Source organism: Trachurus japonicus, chromosome 3 (assembly GCF_045865225.1).
Source record: "Trachurus japonicus isolate A0001 chromosome 3, Traja_1.0".
Taxonomy (NCBI): Eukaryota; Metazoa; Chordata; class Actinopteri; order Carangiformes; family Carangidae; genus Trachurus; species Trachurus japonicus.
The window spans coordinates 20,133,457-20,154,607 of record NC_140909.1 but is presented as its reverse complement, the minus strand read 5'-3'; the positions used below and the strand labels follow the sequence as shown (position 1 = coordinate 20,154,607).

General features: G+C 40.2%; 1 protein-coding gene across 1 annotated transcript in view; it reads right to left on the bottom strand.

The window, feature by feature from the left end:
- Window positions 1–3,962, bottom strand: part of tox3 (TOX high mobility group box family member 3) — a 38,944-nt gene extending 34,982 nt beyond the window's left edge. Inside the window, exon 1 of the mRNA XM_085765781.1 lies at window positions 3,127–3,962. Coding sequence (XP_085621907.1) covers window positions 3,127–3,228 — 102 coding nt within the window. The 5' untranslated portion in view covers window positions 3,229–3,962. The remainder of the gene's footprint in view (window positions 1–3,126) is intronic.
- Between the last annotated feature and the right edge of the window lie 17,189 nt (window positions 3,963–21,151).

Genomic DNA, 21,151 nt, shown 5'->3' with positions numbered 1-21,151 from the left:
TGAAAAACCACAAACAGGTTTGACTATCTCACATCATCACTGACATGTCTCAATAACTTGTCATGTGGCCAAAGGATGTCCACTTCTCTGCCTTTCTGTGACTCTTACAGTCTCTCTGTGTCTCCGTTGCATCCTGCTGATGACACTCTGACACTCAAAGCTCAGTGGCAACTTCTCTCTGAGAACATCCTGTATGAAGCCTCACAATGGCCAGGTACTTTTGATGGATTGTTAGGTGTCTTCTTTGTCTCATGATGTGAAAATGTGAACAGCATGATGAAGAGGACTGTCTCAATACAGACTGTCACTGAACCAGAACATTTAGTGGTCGATTCATGGATCAGACACTTGTTGTGATTTTTGCGGTTAATCGCCTTGTTAGAGAACAGCACGTTATGTTAAACGTGTCAAATAAAAAGGTTATAGTGCATTGTAGGTGCATTCTGAAATTGCATCCCAAAAACCAATATCCCTAACTTTTTATGAGTAGTTTATGTCGATGTGCTAAAATGTATACACAGGCTCTCTAACTTTTAACGAGTGATTTAGACTTCATTATTTTCCAAACTTTAACACAGACAATCTGAGAACAAAACTTGAAAGTAGAAGTAGGGCCGTGGTGGGTATGCCCTTGAGCAGAACTGATCTGTGCTCAACCTTAAGTCAGGGTGGTTTAGGTGAAATGGACCCTGCTGTGACAGCACTATCGCCCACCTGAACAGTCTGAATGTTAACGTCTCAAAAGTCACAGAACATTCGCTTTAAGGGGAGTTTTCACAAAAGAACATAGTTTTATTCTATCAATCTACAGCAAGTGATTTTTCTTGCCAAATATATTTTATGAGTATTATTCAGCTGTGTGAAGTTGTGGCATGTTTCTCTTCAGGACTGCTGTTTCTCCTTCATCTCAGAGCCAAAAAACAGGCAGCTTCATTAGTCATGACTGCAGCACCTAATTAAGTTTGTGCCACTCGTTTGGATTTTTCTGTAAATTTAAAAGAATCTCTGATGTTTCAAAGTGCCTCTGGGCCCTTCTTGTCTCTGTTGTCATTAAAATTGAACATTTCCTGTGCCAGCGTTTTGAGAGGGCATTGCCTGTTTTCAAATCGAAACTGTGAATCTAGTAGAAGTTTGAAAAAAAGGTGCTGTGACAGCTTATAAATAGATGTAAGAACTAATGCTTTAGTTCTGTGTGACTTGTAAGCATGCCACATCTTTTGGATGACTAACCGCTCTGCATTGTGCTACCTTTCAGCAAGTTGATTCACATAAACTGGAGGCTTATTTGAAAGATGCATGCAAAAGAATCTATTTGTTCACCATGGAAAGGCTTTGTAATTAGCATGAAATACAAGCTTTGTGCTCTCCCCCTCTCTCCCTCTCTCTGAAATAACTGGTAGAGATACTGGATAAGCACCTTCTCACCACCCTCCCTCTTGCTCTCTGCCTCCTTTTGCATTGTAGCCAATTACTGTTACAGATGGAAAATTTCACTTGACCTGGGGAATGTGAGCAGGAATAAAATCGCACTTCGTCTCTTACACCAATTCAAAGCAATGTAGTTAAAATTTCTCAAGGCTGATGAAGACATGATGAAATTGGGCACATATGACAACTTGGCCACATGACAAAGAGCTGATGAAACAGTGAGAAACCTGGTAACTGTTTTGAGCAGCATCAGATTGCAAGGGCTGAATAATTTTTGGGGGGGAGGGTATGTCGGTGTGTGTGTGTGTGTGTGTGTGTGTGTGTGTGTGTAGGGGTGGGGGATGTAGGGGGTACCATTGTTTAGACTTCATAAAAGCAGCACGCCGCTGTTGTGTGATTTTTGCCTGTCATTGTGATGTTCCCTCTTGCTGTGGAACATAGGAGTCAAGCTGCTGATGGATCACTGGCCTAATAGTTCAAGTGTTACATCACTGACAAAATATCACAAACCATCAACTGTGTTTTATATAACCTCAGTCTCACATTTGAGAGTTAATAAACTTGTCATTCCTCATCAGTGTTATTATTAACAACTCAGAAACAGCACTGCACACTGTATACATGTGTAGCAAGGTGAATACAACAACTTCCTGCATTAACATTAACAATATAAAAATGTAGCAAATAGGCTATCCAGCATGAGAAAGAAAACTATGTTGTACATCATGAGGCTGTTTTTATTAGTGTGACAGTATGAGGGTTTACTGAGGCCATGTTTAGATAAGATAAGTGCACAACACAGCGCAATGCTGACAATGAACACATTCATACAGAGCAGATAAAAAGTCTGCTGTCTATTTCTCTTTCTCTGTGTGCATTTCTATGTGGTGCTAGGAAGTTGAAAACTAATAATCAAGAGTTCATTTTTATGCTCTATCCAAAATAGCACAACCCCCCCTTTTTTTTCAAAAGCCAGTTTAATACTCTGATTAAAAGTTAACAGCCTGTAATTTATGAGAATGACTTTGATGTTATTGTGTAAATATTTTTTAAAAAGAGCAGGCTAACACACAAGAAATTTTCCATGTGGCAAACTCTATCTCTATCACATGCTATTTAACATATTGGGGGTCATGAAACTGGATTACAGTGGAGCAGGGGAGTTTATCTGACACTTGATACACTGCATCATACTTTGATCACATTTAATGCTTTACACTGTAGCCTAATGTAGGTTGCTGATGCAATGATCCAGCATTGATGTTGAGGAACATGAAACTGTGGATCCAACATCGCATATGGCTATGGATCACATCACTCTGCTGAGTTTTGCGGTGCGGTGAAGCTGTTCTGAGCCACACAACAACAACAAAAAAAGAAAAGTAACACGGAGTCACTGCACTTGCATTGTACTCTCGTTGCCATTAAAACACAACAACAAAGTTTGTGGCAATGGAGGGCAGAATTCATTAGGCAACTTTAGAAAAGCCAGCGGTGATAGGGAGGAAGCGGGCTAAATGAAGGAAACTAGCAAAATGAGCTTATCACCTGTTTTAAATCGGATAATTTTTCAACTGATTTTCACTCATTCAAGGAAAGACCAGATCAGTTAGCCCTCCGGAGCACGGTTTCACCAGCTTGGACACACACGAACACAACTAGTAGTAGGCTTAAGCACACAACGGAGGGGTCTCTCACCTTATTGAAGTTGTAGTAGCCCAAACAGTGGGCAAAATCCAGGTTCTGTGGATCTCCCGGGATAGAATTTCCACCAGCGGTCGGATAAAATCTTACATCCATGATGTGAGGGGAGCCGCGCAGCTGTAGCCCTACTCTGCACGGAGCTCAATTTGTTTCTGCCGTTTACAATCCAAGCGCACAGAGACAAGAGAGGCAGTGAAACTGACCCCAGCTTTGTTGGGGTAAATGAGATACTGCTGTGGGGAGGAAAAAAGGGGGCTTCAAGCAAAGTTTTGATATTCCTCTTCTACGCCTGGTTCAGCCGCTTCATTTCGGAGGAAGACCACATCAAGGTTGGACTGAGCCCAATAAGCTGTCGCTCAAGGAGCAGTTAGACGCTGTGTGCCCATGCATTTACACACAGCTGCTGCTGTATACAAAGAAGCCACGAGACCGGCGACTGAGCGTGGGTCCTCCTCCTTTTCCTCGCGCTTCAGATGCAGGAAAAAGAAGGAGAAAAAAAAGCAAAAAACTATAACAAACGGGTGTAATAACCACCAAGTAAGTCCGCTCGTCACCTACGCGCACACGCGATATTATATGTCCTTATCCTTTGCCGGGTTTCTCAGAAGTTCATTTCTCCAACTTAGAAAACAAGTTGGTGAACCAGTTTAAAACTAAGTAGCTAGCTGGCCGCGCGAGCCCATCTGCTAAATGTAGCGTTTGGAGGGTTTGTAAAACAAGCACAACAACACTCCACAGATGGTGCAATTAGTGAATATGATGTAGTACACTGTGTGTCCCGGTTCTGCCTTCGGCTCTGCCTGTCGTAGTGATGAACAAGGCAAATGTGTGAACAAGCCAGCCACTCCCCAAACACACTAAGCCACTCCCATGAAAACACTGCATTTAAGTGCATATGACATGTTGGCAAATGATAATTAATTACAAGTACAGCAGGCTGTTCATCTCATATGTGCTTTCTAGTATTTGAGCACCAATCCTTGCTGTATTTTTGTCATTTGTGTTTTGATTTGGAAAATAGGCTATGTAGCCTTCCCTAATGTCCTAACCTGTGCACAGAATGTTTTCTTACCTAGAGTAGAAGAGTATTTAGGAAAGCTAGAGATAGGTAAAGACTATACAACAGCCAGTTGGCTTTTTCAAAAATCAGCAGTTTAATATAGGCCTATCTTTTAAAGAGAGCAATGGTTACCAATCTGACCTGAACATACAGTATGCATAGCAATGTGTTGCTAACTATTGGCTGATTTAGTGGATTAGGTCATAATAAACATAGCCTAAGTATAAGTGTTTCAACATATTCTATGTAAACTATAGGCTACTCCTATACTTCTACCTTGCTTCAGCTAACAGGGAGCTATCTGTTTTTTTTATAATTTTTTATAAATTTTGATAATACACTTTCTAGCTTTAAAATTCAATAGTTTTTCTGTGAATGTTTATCTCAATTCAGGTTCACTGGAATGTTTTTGTTTAGTCCATGCTTATTTGCCTAAGATGATGTAGACAAATATATTTACTGCTTTTGTCACAGTCTATATCCTTCCCCCCTGTTCCTGTAGGCTACACTCATGAATCAGAGCAATTAAGAACAAGAAAAGGGGCATTTTTCCCATTTGAAACATTTTCAACTTGCATAATGTGACTTCACCTCGGTCTGTCCTGCCCTAGGCAACCTACGAATGCTTACGCTTGTCTCAGTTTCTAGACAGCCATCCCTTTATCCTTGTAGGCTTTTTCTTCATGACAAGGTCCATAGTGTACATAAAGACATACTATGGAGACATATCTGCAATTTCAAGGTAATGTACTGTATAGTGCAAAACAATTAATGAATAATTAAATGCAAATCAAGGATCAATATTGGAGCTTGCTTGACTTGCTGCAGAAGGAAATGAGGCAAGCTAGTTGTTTGGTTGAACCAAAACCTGAAAAGTTGTTCCTTATAGTCTGGGTGCACTTATCCTTATTCCCACTAGCATCATTGCTGTTAATCATCTCTATTTTTGTCATTTAGTCGTTTTCTCACTGCTAGTGTCCTTTTGTTCAAACCTAACCTGGGGTTGTGTCCTCTACTTGACATCATTATCTATATAGGCTATGTAGCTAGGACTTGATTTCTATTTAGAGTATCTGCATTTGTTCTTCTGCACATACAGCATATTCAGTTGTATGCAGTAGGCTAATACTGTATAATCATTCAGATGCACCATAGTCATCTCGCCATTTGTATAATGCAGTTTGCTCACAATTATACGTTGTGGCAAACTACTGATCTAGAGACCAAGCAAATTGTAATGTATTCTCTTTCTAGAAGCCAGACTTCTCTCAGACATTTGCCCTGACTACTGCCCCGTTTTTTTTCCTATGACAATTATGGTCAGTTGCAATAATAACAGGCTATTGAGTAATTATGAAAAAATTAGGACAAAAGACAAATATCAGAAAGTACCACAGCTAATGGGAAGGGTGGAGGTGGCGGCACTTAGAGGCCACTGGGAAAACAGAACGCACTGTTCTTGTTATGCTGACTGTCATATTTCAAAACGTTTTTTGAACTTCATGACAGTAATGTGCATGGATGTTAAATGCATTGTATTGTAGTGATGGCTTAGCCAGAGCAGATTCATACACAACCACCTGGCTTGTGCACCTGGCCGTAAATGCTCACAGCATGCATGCAGTCTGTGCATACGGTACAATTCTCCCAAGACACGTCTCGGTTTTCTTCTCAGGGTCTGAGTCAGGAACAAGTTTGTGCAAGTATTGGAAACTGTTGTTTCCAGACAATCAGATCAGAGATATTATTTTTCAGCAGAAGTACTCCATAGCAGTGGAGGAGAGTTTGCGTACACCAGGGATCTTTCAAAGCCCACCAGCTTTAAGTCTGTCTGATCAAGTTAATAGGTAGCTGTACTACTGTATACGTGTGAAAAACAAGTAGAAGTACTTTATTGTTTACTGGTGAAACAGTTGAAAGGTTTGTGTTAAAAGAAAGTCACAAAGAAAATAGAAAGCAGAGCACTGAAAGTAAAATTGAGTGCAGTAAAAAAGAAAGATGTTGACAGTTTTAAAGGAAACATGTTTCAGGTTATTGAAGTTTTCAGAATCAGAACCAGAAGGAAATTGTTTGTGAACTGTACTTAAATTTAATGAAACATCTTTGAATCGTAACGAAACTAAGACTAGTTATTTTCTTTAGATATAAGAGAAGATGTACAATACATTAGTTGAAAATTAGATGATAATCCACACTAAATATGCAGCAAAGCCCTTTTCATTGTAGACATTTTGATTGGGCATGGTAAGGTGTAATTAGTAACATTAATGATGACTGGTGTCCCAGTAAGCCATGTCAGTAAGACAGCATGCACAATACCAACCAACACCCCGCAAGACCTGAATGGAGCACAGCTGTAATTAATGCTATTAATTACACCTGTGCCTTTCCTGCCAAGACATGTCAAAACGTCTGCAGTAAAAAAAAAAAAGTCCATTAGTGTTACATGTAGGTTACATTCTGAATTCTGAAAAATTAAGGGATGAGGAAATTCGCATATGGTGGGTTTACTACTCCCCATACCTCTTTTTTTCTATTTTTTTTTCATTCACCTGTCACATCCATCTCTCCAGAGTAGAAAGAAGAGGTCAGAATAAACATGGAAATCAATGCTACTGGCCACGAGGAAACGTAAGCAAAGCTTTGATGTTATGTTATATATTTGTCTGTAAATGTCAGATTTCCTTTATTCATTACTAAATATCTGCTTTGAAATATGTCAGAATGTTTTCTCCATTCCGTAGGATGATGTTGTCTGTTCAAGTGAACATCCACTACTCTTAATCATTCTACCATTTTCTAATCTGTGATATTACAGCTTCAGTGTCAGCTCTTAGTCATTCTCCATGGTGTGTACCAAGGTCTAGTATAGTATAAAATAGCACTTTATTCTTTTGGATACACTTGGAATAAATCAGGTTTTGATATTACTTTTGAAACTGAGTGCACCCAGAGAGACTCTGTGCATGAGAAAAATGTTTAGACATTCATACCACGATTTTATGCTCTTGTATTGTCTAAAGCACCAATATCTAGGGCTTGTCACTTTAAGGTGTCAGAGTTTCACTAGTTTCACCATAAGAATAAAACAAATGTGTTGTAGGTACTATGATTTTAACAAAGGACTCTTGTAACAGTATTAAAAATGAAATACCTTCGCAAAATTATATTGAGGTAGGAATACTTTTGTTTTATTAGACAATTATATCACAGACAAAACTTCTATTTCTTGGGGGTGTCATTTAGCTTGGTTGGTAGAGCAGGCGCCCCATGTGCAGTCCTCGCTGCAGCTGGCTCTGTATCAAATCCCAACTCGAGTGGCCCCTTGCTGAATGTCACTCCCCCTCTCTCTGCCTCCCTGTCTCTCTCTACTACTACACTGTCGATTAAAAAGGCAAAAAAACAAAAAACAAAACTTCTACTTCTTGTTTTGTCCTTCTTCAGACAGTGCTTTTAAGGTCACATTACCCCTGGCCTTTCCACTCTGGGAATTACTAGAGTAAACTAGACTCTACAGATATACAGTATGTAATAGATTATAGGGCACATGTGCCATACTCGTGTTTTTGAACCCCTGAATCTTGACATTTCTGAATTATACAGGCACCTCACTTATTGATAACAAATATGTTATGATATTATAGTGTAAATTTAAAAAAAAAAGTAGCGATATACTTTTATTTAGAACAAATGATGCAACATTTCATTCCATCTTCAGATATTGTATGTTTGTTTTTCCTATATGATGGTTCTCTTAGACAGTTGTTATGAGATAGACAAAACCACTATGCAAGTGGGATGTGTGTTGGCATGTAATATACGCAAGCTTAATCAATGACATACAGTGCTAAACTGTGCTGTGCTGTGCTGGGGGAGATAATCCTCATTTGAACACTCTCCAGTGCTTGCTTAGAGATGGTCAACAATCCATGATAGTAGCCAAAAAAAATACTTTGTAATTATGGACACACTTATGCATATGCAAACCATTTTTCATCATGTTTCTGTTTGATAGTGGCTCTTGCATACATAAGGAAGCAATACCTTAACATACTACACACACTGATACACCCACTCAATCAAATCTCATTCAGTCTTGCACATACAGGCACATAAAAAAAAAAACCCACACAGTCTCCCACACATCACATCAGATAAGCAAGCTCCACGACATTCCCAATTCAGTCTGGTTATTGGATGTTTGGTTTTCAATATGACAAGTATGAGTGTGGTGTGTGTGATTTGGTTGCCGTTGTTACTTATTCCTGTTTTTAATGTTGCTTGCCTGTGCAGTGAGGGAGCAGAATTAATTTCCTTTCTGATGGTTGGGTATCAGTGTCTCAGCCAGATGAATTATGCTTTTCTACCATATGTCATTTCCTCTCAGCCTAGCAACACTGGAAGCATTTGGTAATGTGAAAACATTATCTTTTGCTGGCTCCTGCTCAGACTCAATTAAAGCGGTTCAGAGTAATTATATGGAGGTACAATAGAGTAATAAATGCAAAATAATGGATTATCCAAATAATCTTTATTCATAGTGTGACCCCTCCTCATGTTAAGTGTGTGATGCCGCCATTTTGCACATTTGCAAACAACTGCTGTCTGATATAGTAAAAACAATTTTGAGTAAGTGGGACAAAAACCTAATTTGCTCACCACCACCCATAGAGAATACAGATATCCTATACTTTTTTATCTGGTGTTTTGTTTACAGACACCAAAAATAGTCATCAGTAAATAGCATGATGGGGAAAAAAATAAGAGCAGTAGGAAGCGATTCACAAACAGTTGGTTGTATTTTCACATAGCCCTTTTAATCACTAGAGTCGAAGTAACTTGACAAAGATGTAAAAATAGAAAAGAGGAAATTTAAATTTGCCTTCAACTAAAAAGTAACTTGTAATATAACATAATCTGATATTGTAAATACTGAGAGTAGTTGAAGATGCAGGTGGAAATAACGTCGGTGAAAGATCAGTGAAAATAGATGCGCTGAAAGACGCTGAAGTTTGAGTGTCAACACCAACTAAAAGTGTAGTATTTAAGTATAACTACTGAGTGACGCTAAAAGTGTAGTTGAAGTAAAACTACTGAAAGGAGCTGAAATGGTGAATGTGTGATAAACTGAGCTTCAAGTGTCAGCTGAAGTGTACCCACTGAAAGCAATAAAGTCTCAGTTTAAAACCAGAGATAAAAGTGGTCGAAATGTCAGTTGAATGACTGCAGCAAGTTGAACTGTTGATTTACTATGAGAAGATTGTTAATCGTTAATGCTTCTAGTCATATTTTTTGGACCATGCACAACCTTTTATTTGAAAATATTACACATTTTCATGTACTATATGGCTATAAAAACTCTGACCTGAGTGAAATGACACTGGACCACCTCTACATCTGCTTCAATTGCAGTCAATTTACTTTGTCCTTTGGTTAGAATATCAGAAAACTAGACTGTGCTGACAACATGACGGGTTATAACTTTACCTTGACTTGCACTGGCCTTGCAAATTCCCTTACCATTGTTGCTCAGTCAGCCATGTAAAATGGTTAATTAACTTCCTCTATAATGACACTTTTTGTTCCATAGAAAAAACATTGTTCCTATCTATCCCTTGTGAAAGGTCTTTAATAGTTTATTTTATCAAGCGAGAAATGGACGACTTGTCTTACAAGAAACATGACACAACCAGTGGAGAAAAAATGTTATTGAATTCAGAGCATGAAGTGTTCTCTTTTCAGACAAACATCATACATGCCATTAGAAGTGAAAAATAGGCACAGTTGCAAGGCTGCACGGTCGTTTCTGTGGAGTGTTAGTGGACTGCCACTCCACTGAGACTTAAAACACACACACACACACACACACACACACACACACACACACACACACTCACACGCATGTACACACACACACTCATCACTGACAAATTTAAGTCTGACACCCTCTCAGAGATAGACAGTGGCCTGCAGCTAGACACTGAAAACATGAGGGGATAACACACTCAAACCTCACAGCGAATCATTACACAACTCACTTACAACTTCCATCAGTGTTCTGAATACATGTCTTGTATAAAATATGACAATAATTATGGTCTTCAGTTACTATCCACATTTTATGAAAACTGTTAAAAAGCTGTAAGGCTGAAAGGAAAAAGGCAATAAAATGTAATCAATGGTGTTACAACAGTAATCTGTTTAGTAGGTCAGAGAACATGTCTCTCAGTGCAGAATGAGTTTTAGGCCTTAAGTCATTATACATCAGTGTTATCCTTCTGCTGCCCTTGTGGATATAATCTCTAAGTAATGATAATAGCTACAACATGAAGATCATGAAGTGGTGCTCTGCCTTTTAAAAGAAGAGTTTTGCTCTAAGATAAGGTCTCCATTTACAAAAATGTAAATTTTTTTAATAGAAACAACTTGAATAATAGTCCTTATTAGTTAGTTATTAGGTGCAATGACCAATTAAATTAGAATGCTAGCATGTAGCCGAATGCAATCTTATGTGTACACAGTAATAAATATGTAATTGAATTTACAAATTTCAGTGTCAGTGTCACCAGTTGAACATTTAAAGATACAGATACATTAAAAGAACAGTTGAGCTATTTAAAGATAGATAACAGACAAGGCAGTTGTTTTGCTTTGTTTTGTTTTGGATTGCTTTGAGTATCCAGTTGGACATTGAGTGTATTTTTATACATTATATGCATTTTCTATAGTGTATTTGGTATGTACTTGTATATTTTCATTGTAGTTTGATAATTTGGGCTGCGGTTTGGAGGATGTGAGTGGCCAGTGTCCCATTCGGGGCGTCTGTGTTACCAGTGAGACGTGTGGTGGGTGTGTCTAATAGGCTACCTGTGTTTTCACGAGGTTGCCATGGAACCGGAGTGAATGATTGAAGCCTGAGGTGCACCTGGGCCTGGTGTTCTGCAGCACACTCACCCAGCCAGCTCCTTCTTTTTGTCGTTTTGTTTCACTTTACAACACTCGCACTCACATTACATTTATACACGCAGCCACATCCATACTACTGATACCACTGACTTCCAAATCCCACCTGTTTTTTTTTTTGTTTTTTTCAAAGTATATTTTTTGGGGCTAATTCTGGAGCACATCTTCTTCCCACTAGTCTACACTCAGTAACCTATAATCAGTGACGGACTGGCACCAAAAAGAGGCTCTGGAATTTTTGACAGAGAGAGGCTACACATTGCACAAAAAAAAAAAATATATATATATATAGCAGTGATCATAATGATGAAGAGAAAAGAAAATGCATTGATCTCCAAACATAAGAGCAGGAATCAAACCCAAAGGGGGAGCAGACCCAACAGGTGAGCTATATGCTGCTCCTGGCCCTGTTTAAGCCGTTTTCCCCTCTAAAATTAGCGGGTCGACGCAGGTTTTTTAAACGTGGGTCGACCCGCTAACAATCGGCATTTGGCCTCTTTCCCATTGACCAAAATGAGCCGAGTCTGCCCCCCCCCCCCCGCTGGGGGATCAGACAGAGCATAAACCAGTCGCCCCGCTCTCATCCGCGGTGCAAGAAACACCGTGTCATGCCACAGCCGCCCGCGAGGTCCGTGAGGTCCGTCCGCCGAGGCAGACGAGGCGTCTGGCTGACCTGAGCACCAGGACTGCGGAGGACAGCCAGTGTGCTGCGGCCGCCATGACATCACAACACAGTTAAACAGACTGTCGCTTCTTCTTTTTTTCAATCGTTTTTGGTCAGTGTTGTTTGATCTTTTGATCCCAGTCTGGAATGAGAGCAGAGCTTTGTTTTGGTACGTGATATGAGACGCGACCGGCGCGATGATGTGGCTGCACGTAACGTTCAACGTCATCACGTAGATTAGCGGGTTGACCCGGGTCTGGCGTTCCCACTGCAAGCCGATCGGAGCCGAGCCGATTGAAGGCGATTTTAACCCGCGTCGCTTGCCGAGTCGTTTGACGGCTCGGTGCGCCTTTCCCACTGCCACCAAAAGCCAATTGTTAGCGGGTTTAAACAGGTTTTTTGGCCAGTGGGAAAGGGGTATTATTGTGTTTTCATGCAGCCACTTCAGCACGGCTGCATCTTCACGTGCCACCTCCATCGCGTCTTCACGTGTCCGCCTCGCTGTGGCCGCATCATTACGCGGCCGGTGTGGCATTTGCCCATATTGCCCTACGGCCAGCCTGTCCCTGCCTATACTGACAAAATGAAAATGTTTTTGGAATTATTTGATCCTTAATCTTTGCATTCATTTCTCCTTTAATTGTGACCATTTTCCCTGTTCCTGCCACTGAGAAGTGGCTAACAGTACAATGCTGCCACCACCATACTTCACCAGTAGTGCCTGGTGTTTGCCAGTCATGTGGGCTGAAGCTCTGCTCAAAGAGTCCAGTCCCATCAGACCAGATATTTTTTCCCTCATGCTCATATACTGTAGTCCTTTAAATGTCATTTGGCAAACTCCAAGCAGGATGTAATATGCCTTTTATTCAAAGAGGCTCTCGTCTCAGCCATTTTACCATAAAGCCCTGATTGATGGTTTGCTGCCGAGATGGTCCTTGTTCCACCAGGTTCTCCCATCTCTACAAAGGACGTCTGACGCTCTGTCAGACTGCCCTGTTACTCAGTTTGGCCAGACTCTTTAGAAGAGTCCTGGTGGTTCCAAACTTCTCCATTTCACAGTTATTGAGGCCACTGTGCTCCTGGGAACACTCAAAGCTTTAGAAATGGTTTATACCCTTGCCCTGATCTGTGCCTCTACACAATTCACAGAGGTCTACAGAGAGTTCCTCAGACTTCATGACTCAGTTTTTGCCCTGATATGCAATGTGGATTTTAGGCAAAAATTACCTTTTTGGTCATTCAAGATAAAATCTACAACACATCAAATGTGTGCAAAAACTGTTCTGAATATTTTTCTGAAGCCACCACATGTTATGAACCATTATTTCAAGTTAGTGAAATTAGTTATTTACATTAACAATGGACCAAATGACTGTCATGTAACAAATGTTATGTATAATGTGACAAACCCAGAGAATTATGCAGAACACAGCTGTTCCCCTCAGCTCTATACAGGATTCTAGCATCTTTCAGCTATTTTTTTTTTATGTTATACGCCACAACTCAAATATTTGGTTCATTTTCACTGCTCTAGTATGAATATAATTTCAACCAAAGCAGGCAGCTGTTTTCAGGAGTGAATATTGCCCTCGAAACGCAACTCCACATGAATGTTAATATGTCTTTGAACCTGTAAGATATGTGAATCAATCATTTGCTAACATGTTAATAGGGCTAGGATGTTTTAAGGTTTCAATATACCATTGCTGTCTCTGCAGTTTATTGTACTGCCCTCAAATAGCCAAAAACTCAATATAGCTTTAAAAAAACAACAACCTGGTGGTGCTACCTAGTAATAATTGCCTGTAAACAAACATGCACTGTTGGATTTGCTGCATGCTAACAGCAGCTCGCATTTTTTAATTTCCCAGACTCTACTGACCACATTCACCCTTAGTCCTTCCTCCCAACCAATTGTGTTTGTGTTTTATGCCAAGCCCTTGGGGCACATTAGCCTACCTATATTACACTTCCCAGTAATAATGGGGGAGAATACACGTTAAAGGTAAAGTAGCTTCATTTTATGTTTTTGTGCAGTGATATTCTCATCTGTGCCTTTTTGATTTACACATGAACACGTGTACAATTAATGCCCAAGCTACAGTTTACTCTTAGACAGGTCTGCTGCACCGATTGCTACACAGGACACTCTCTGTCTGTTATATTGGGTGTTATGATTTGTAGTTTATCTCTTCCCACTTCATATTGTGTGTGGAATTGAAACATGCCACTATGCCATGACAATTTATTTAGTAAATAAATTTGGTTGCCCCCTTCATGAGTTGCACACAAAATTAAATGATTTACTTGTGTCCCAAATGAACCAATAATGAATAACACCTGTGCACTTAATTAAAAAGAAATAACAACCTTTTTGTTGCTGGACATACCGCTGGCTATTTTATTACAAGTCTTATGCCTGTGTGGACCAATAAGAAACAAGGACTGCATACTGACAAATCTGCAGGACACTTCATTACATTATTCTCAATTAAAACCTGTCCTCAGCAGCATTAGTCATCTTAGCACTCGTCATTCATACTAATTAGCGCTTGCCTTCCATGCCACATGCTGGAAGAGGATATTTCAATATCCCATTAAGCGATTCCAAGATAAGCCCTTGATTGACGTTCCCTCAAAGCTGAGAAGTAATTACATTATATGCTTCAGTTTTCTTTTAATAAATTCAGATTTCCTCAGTTTTTTTTGTATTAGTTTTATGTTTAATTTGCGTTAAATTTATCCACATCAATACATTGTAAGATGAAAAAAGAGCAACATAAAAACAAGGCAGACTGCCGGACTAACTCAATTAATGAGTAAAGCTTTTAAACATACAGAGGTGTGTATGCATGTTAATAAAACATCAGTAAATTTGAATGATGTAGCCTGCACTCTACCTGTGTACTAATTGAGTTTTCAAAATAGAACTTAATTAAATAACAACCACCAACACTAAACAGTGACCATGCTTAGAAAAATCCTTATATTCACTGTCACACAATAACTACAATTGCCAGTACACTATGGATACTTGAGAACTTTGTGACTGAGGAGTACCATACATGCTGGCATTTTGTTTGGCACATTTGTAGAGGATAAAGTCTGAGCTTCACTCAGTTGACTGGCTTGCTGATTTAAAGCTATGTGTCAACTCCTAAATAACACTTCATGCCAAGCATCTACAGCACATAGATGAGCTCACTAAATTTGCATCTACCTCACTGTCATTTCATTAGGGACTATTTTCTACCAAACAGAGACGATAAGGATGATGTGTTGCTGATGCTCTTTTCAAATGTCATTTAAAAAATCCAAAAATCCTGTCAACACCCAAACTAACTTTCCCTGCCATCTTTTTTTTTTTTTTACTGGGGTAGCAGTTGATCTACCATCTCAAAAAATATGGTAAATAAAATGAAATACCACTAGAGGTAAGAGATAAAATAGAAGTACACAGTTTTTTTTAAGTGATCTGGCCCTTTAAATCTGCTGTTACCTAAATGTATGTCATTATTCTTGCCATGCGATGAGGTAATGACTCTTATTCCATAGTTTTTGGTCTTGGGTGAATTTTTATTTGACAAACAGGTTAAAATAATCAGAACCATAATTTTCATGTCCTAAAAGAAAACATGTGCATTCTAACCTCCATGGTTTGATTGTGTCGTTATAAATTATATAAATAAATAACTCGGAGAGAATGTCACAAAAATATTACAGTAATTACTACAGTATGTGTTTTGACAGAACATCTGTTACTCTAGAAAGGAATGGAAAATATTATTAACGTGTCCTGAAGCACTGCACATATTCTAAATGGTCCAGCATAATGAGTTTTTTTGTAATTAACGTCTAATGCATATTGATTAATAGTTGTGCGCTCTTATTTATAAAATTCAATGTTATTATGTTACACATCAGGGGCAGCTTCTCTTTGAGTGTCCTATATTCATAACATAGAAAGAGCAGCTCTTTGTTTAACTTCACATGTAAATTACAGTGTTAACAAGATAATTGTCACCTGATCATACAAAGGAAAGGGAAACTGTCACCTGTCAGACAGATTATAATTTTTCAACACAGTGTAAGTGTCAAAACATCATTAGGGAGAAAATGTAAATTGAATTGTTTTGCTTTTTCCCTACAGTATCAAGTTCAAGTTCAAGTTCACTTTTATTTGTATAGCACAGTTAAAAAGACCTGTGACAGTCGTCCAAAGTGCTTCACAGAGCAGAGACAGAAACAAAGACAAATGCATGTGCAAGAAACAAAATTACATGCATACTATCACACAATCAATCACCCAATCAAGAATGTACTGTACTATGTTTCTGTATATATATATTTTTTTATCAACTTGTTTTTTGGAATCTTCATACTGATACGTTAATGCTTTAATTTGGTTCTCATTCTTATCTCATCCCATTCTTATTTTCCCATTAAAAATAGATAAACAGATGTAAGCTGTAGTGCATTATCTTTGCAGCATAGTAATTATTATTCTTTTATTCTATTATTCTATTTCTTCTATTTATTATTTTAGACTATTTTGCAGTTGCAGTGGCCAGAGACAGAAAACAGGGAGAGAGAGTGGGGGACTGACATGCAGCAAAGAGTCACTCCAAGAGTCCCCCCACCCAAATATATATAACATAAAGGTGAATTCAAGCCATCTGATTGGTACTTAACTGTGTAAATGTAAGTGTAAATGTAAATGTACCTTTACAACAATTCTTTCTATGTACCAAAGTGCTTCACAGCAGGTAATAAAAAGAATAATAAGTAAAAACAATAAAAAACAGTGAAAGCAATAAAATACAGCAAAATCAAATAAGATAAAAGTGTCATCACGCTACTGGGTATTAAAAGCCATCCTAAATAAATAGGTTTTTAGCCTAGATTTGAAGTGGCCCAGGTCAGAAATAAGACGCATCTCGGCGGGGAGCTTATTCCAGAGCCTGGGAGCAGCAACAGAAAAGGCTCGGTCACCCCAGTGGTTAACGTTTTCGTCTAGTTTTAGTCAGTTTTAGTAAAAAAAAAAAAAAAAAGTCTTTTAACAAATTAATTCAATAAAGGAATGGTTTTACACATAATGTTTCCACCCAATGGTTTATGGTCTAAGGATTATGCATTAGCCTACACACAGATAAAGTGGTAACAGTAGCCTGGTGCATTCAGTTTTTTTTCTCCTGGATTATATTTAAAATACGTCCATGTATCTTCTGGTCGAGTGACGGCAGGTGTGTTGAGCAGAATGTGCGCTGCATGCCAGGTGGTGGGCGTGACCACACAAGGATGAGATGCAGCAGCGTTGCAGATACTTGTTGATTTTTAATTGACAGGTTATACGCACAATAAGCAGAAATGTCGTGCATTTTGAACGTCTGACCATCCGTCAGCGCCGCGGAGCCGCTGCACCGTGCCGACCGCGGTCACCGGAGCAGCTGATCACTACCTGCTGCACTCTCCCACTCTGATCACAAGCACCGAACCGCGGGCCCGCGGCTCGTCTCAGTAGCGTCGTTCTGTTGTTGACGGAGCCGTTGCTAAATCATGTGAAGCTTAGAGTAATGACAATCCATAATATGGAATTTAGAGGCGATGACAGCCCTACCACTAACATTTTCGTCTGCTCTCGTCTCGTCAAGGAAAACTCACACACGTCTCGTCATGTTTTCGTCATCAGAGAGCCATGTTTATCTCGTCACCGTCTCGTTATTGTCATGAAAAAAAGGTGCGTCAACGAAAATATTTCGTCAGCGTTAACGAAAACAACACTGCAAGTGAAGCCTTGAGGGCTATGCTGCTACCAGTGGGGGGACGTCGCGGTGACCACGGAAGCGGCTACTAGCAGCAGATGCTAGCCGCCAACAAACGACGAGCTAGCACATGCTAGCGACGGATGCTAGCCACCACCAGTAGCGGGTGTTGGTGACAAGCTTGTGGGTGCTAACGGTGGCAGAGCGTCCAGCGCAGGGCTCGCACTTGTGGGGGCTAGCGGGGCTGCCGGGGCCTACTCGTGCCGCATGCCTAACTTCACCCGCACTCTGTCACTGGCTGGGGAGAAAACACAGACTCCTGCCCAGAAACGTCAACAGCAACAACAAACAAAGTAGTCCCTGTGTTTTTCATGTTGTCCCCATGGTGCAATTATTTTGTTTACGCTCAAATAAACATGACTTGAGATCATTGTGTGTTTTTATTTCAAATTTTCATTATTGGTAACTGCTTTGTGTCGGGCCGAAGAACGCCCCTTAGCTGTGGTATAATGAGCGTATACCATGGCTTGTCGTGATCTATTGCTTACTTCCTCCATTGCTTGAAGTATTTTTTTTACGTCACTTTTACCTTCACTACTATCTGAATAGAATGAGTAATAACCTTTGTTCTGCCTACTTTTGAGACCGTCTAGAGCGGGGTAACCTCACTGTCCTACAGGGTTTCACAGCACTGTGCTTGTTCATGCTAGGGAGGTGGAACTGCATGCTCTTCCACGTCCACCACCATGATTCCCCTCACAAATAAAGCTTTGAGGAGGTACTCACACCTGCTATGCGCCCTGCCCCAGCTCAGCCAGCAGGACGGACAGATCTAACATGATGAACATTCTGACTGCTCCTCAGAGTTTAGCGCACAGGTTGAACAAACTTGAAGTTCATCTTTCCTCCTTATCTTCATCCTTGCACCCAGGCCAAAAAGGTAATACCCCACCCAGGCTTTAAGTTGGACATCACAGATGATCCTGACTTGACCCTATTTGCTCCACATACTATTTGTGGGTAGTGCACAGCAGTCAGAAGGGGGAGGTCACTGAGGGTATCCCAATTCAAAAACAAGAGAGCTGGATTAGGAATTTGAAATAGGAGTTTCTCCTTAATACACTTTGCCAGGGATAGTTGTTGCAGCAAAAATTGCTGGATTTCACACACACAAATACGTGATGATTATGCTTTGATGCTGAAGACACATTGAAGAAACCATATCAAAACCCCAGTCAAGTATGGCTAACTGACTTCTTTACGAAATGCCCAGAAGGAACATAGGAGGCAGGGTGAGGGCCACAATGGCACATTGTCAAGGACCTACTGCTAGATTCTGTATTAGCCTACTGGAAGAAGTGCTGCACGTTCTTTTGCAAAGAGGTACCCCCCAAGATGGCCATCAGCTGAAGAGTTGTTTACTTTGCAAATATGGCATGGCTTGATTTGTCACACATAGGCTACTGTACAGTCTTTTTCATTCTGAATTTCTGTCATTCAGCCTGCCACTGGCACAGTGGACCTTCAACTAAAGGGTCTGAAGATCCTGCCATATCTGGAGGACTGGCTAGTCTGTGTTTCCTCCCTAGAATGGGTAAGGACAGGAACGGGGAAAATTAGCAATCTGCAGCCTCAGCAACAGCTTCCTTGGCCTCTGCTTCAATTCTGTCACAACAAATGCACAGTTTTAGGTAAACTTTATGGTATTTCCAATTTTGGATGGTAGGAATTCCTCACAGGGTTAAGAAACAACTGGGGTGGATGGGATCAGTATCCATGATGATAACATTGTGTCTTCTGAGAGCATGTCCCATGCAGCGGTGGCTTGATTCTTTTACAATCCATCCCAAGAAGCAGGAGGATGGTGCAACATGTGACTCAGTCCTGCATGTGCGCCCTATTCCCCTGGAGAGGCAGACATTTCTCTTTCAGTGGAACCTTCCTCACAGAAGACAAGTGATCACAACAGATCCATCACTTACAGGCTAGGGAGCTGTATGGGAGACCAGAATAGTGACACCTCTACAGTGTAAAATATAAATTTGCAAGGAGGAATGACATCTCCAGGTAGCAGAGAAGCTACTGTAATGAAATGGGCAGGGCCTTGCCTAGTATAAGTACCAAAAGTGCTTATTCCTCAGGCCATGAGCAGTATTGAATGTGGGTTTAAACCCTCCTCCCCTCACAGGCAGAGCAGCAAGAGTGGTAACTTACACTTTTGTTTGCTGTAGAAAGGGAAAACTAGATCCTACGCAACATTTGTCACATTGGCGGGTTGATGTTATTTTGCATGCTTATGTGGAACAGGGCTTTCCAGTTCCCTCAGGTTTAAGTGCCCACTCAACCAGAAGTGTAGCCATTCATGGACTACACTGGGGAAAGTTCCTTTGGGGAACATCTGTGCTTCAGCATCATGGGCTACACCATACACATTTGCAAAGTTTTGGTTTGGTTGCGATGTGACCTGTTCAGCACCATTAGATACTGCTGATCTGATTTTGGTAGCCCAGTAGATTCAGAGAATTAGGCTCTCTAGTTTTCCTAGACTATTGACAAATATATACAATTTGTATATTGTGACTATAACTGGGGGACTGAGGGATGACAATTACTCCTCCTTGTTGCTTAGAACACAGGAGACATTCAATTACTGTAAAGAGGACAAGGTGGAATTTAGTCTTGCTTTTCAGCAAGGGTCAAGGGGATGACTTTGTTCACATATGGTCACTTGGGTGGGCAGGACAAAGGTAATCATTAATGCCATTTAGATCAGAGTAAAGTCATCCTTCGCTCTCACAGTTATATAATTACATCCGTAGGTTACATTTTCTTTCCATTATTTCTCTGGCTTTTGGTGTGGGCAGCGGAAAGGTGAAATGAAATGAAGTTGTGAAAGAGAGGAGAGATAAAAAATGAATAAAGGTGAGAACATAAAAATCAAGCATTCACTTAACTGCTGTATTTTCCTTTTCAAGGATTCTGCTGCCATTTATCAATGTCTGTTTTGACAATTCATGATCCCCAATGGATGAATCACTCTCCCTTAGGCGCTCCACTGACCTTACTCGTGGTAGCGCCAACAGGTTAACATTTTCAGCTTTCAGTGAAATGTCATTTGACAGACTGCCATTGAATTTGGTACAGATATTCACATTCTCCTGAGGATGAATGCTAATGACTTTTATAATTATGACTCTAGCCCCATCATAAATTTCACATTTGTGAGTGAAATGTCTTTGCAACTGTAGGATGGATTGCCATGAAACAGACATTCATGTGCCCCTTAGGATGAATCCTAATAACATTTTTTTCCCACCATCATCATCAGGTCATAGTTTTTCCAATATTGCAAGATTTCCATAGTTCTCTTTTATATTTTGTCATGATTACAAAATGTTAGCATGCTCAACATAGAGAACAGTTGGTGTTGTCCATGTGGGAAAACTCAGGTGTTCGAACGATGCAGGTTAAGGCAGGGCTAGGCGCAGCAGCAGGGCAGCAGGGCAAATGGTGAGGTACGAAGGGTCAACGACGAACTGGTGAGGAGTGATGTGACAGGCCAGGCTCTTA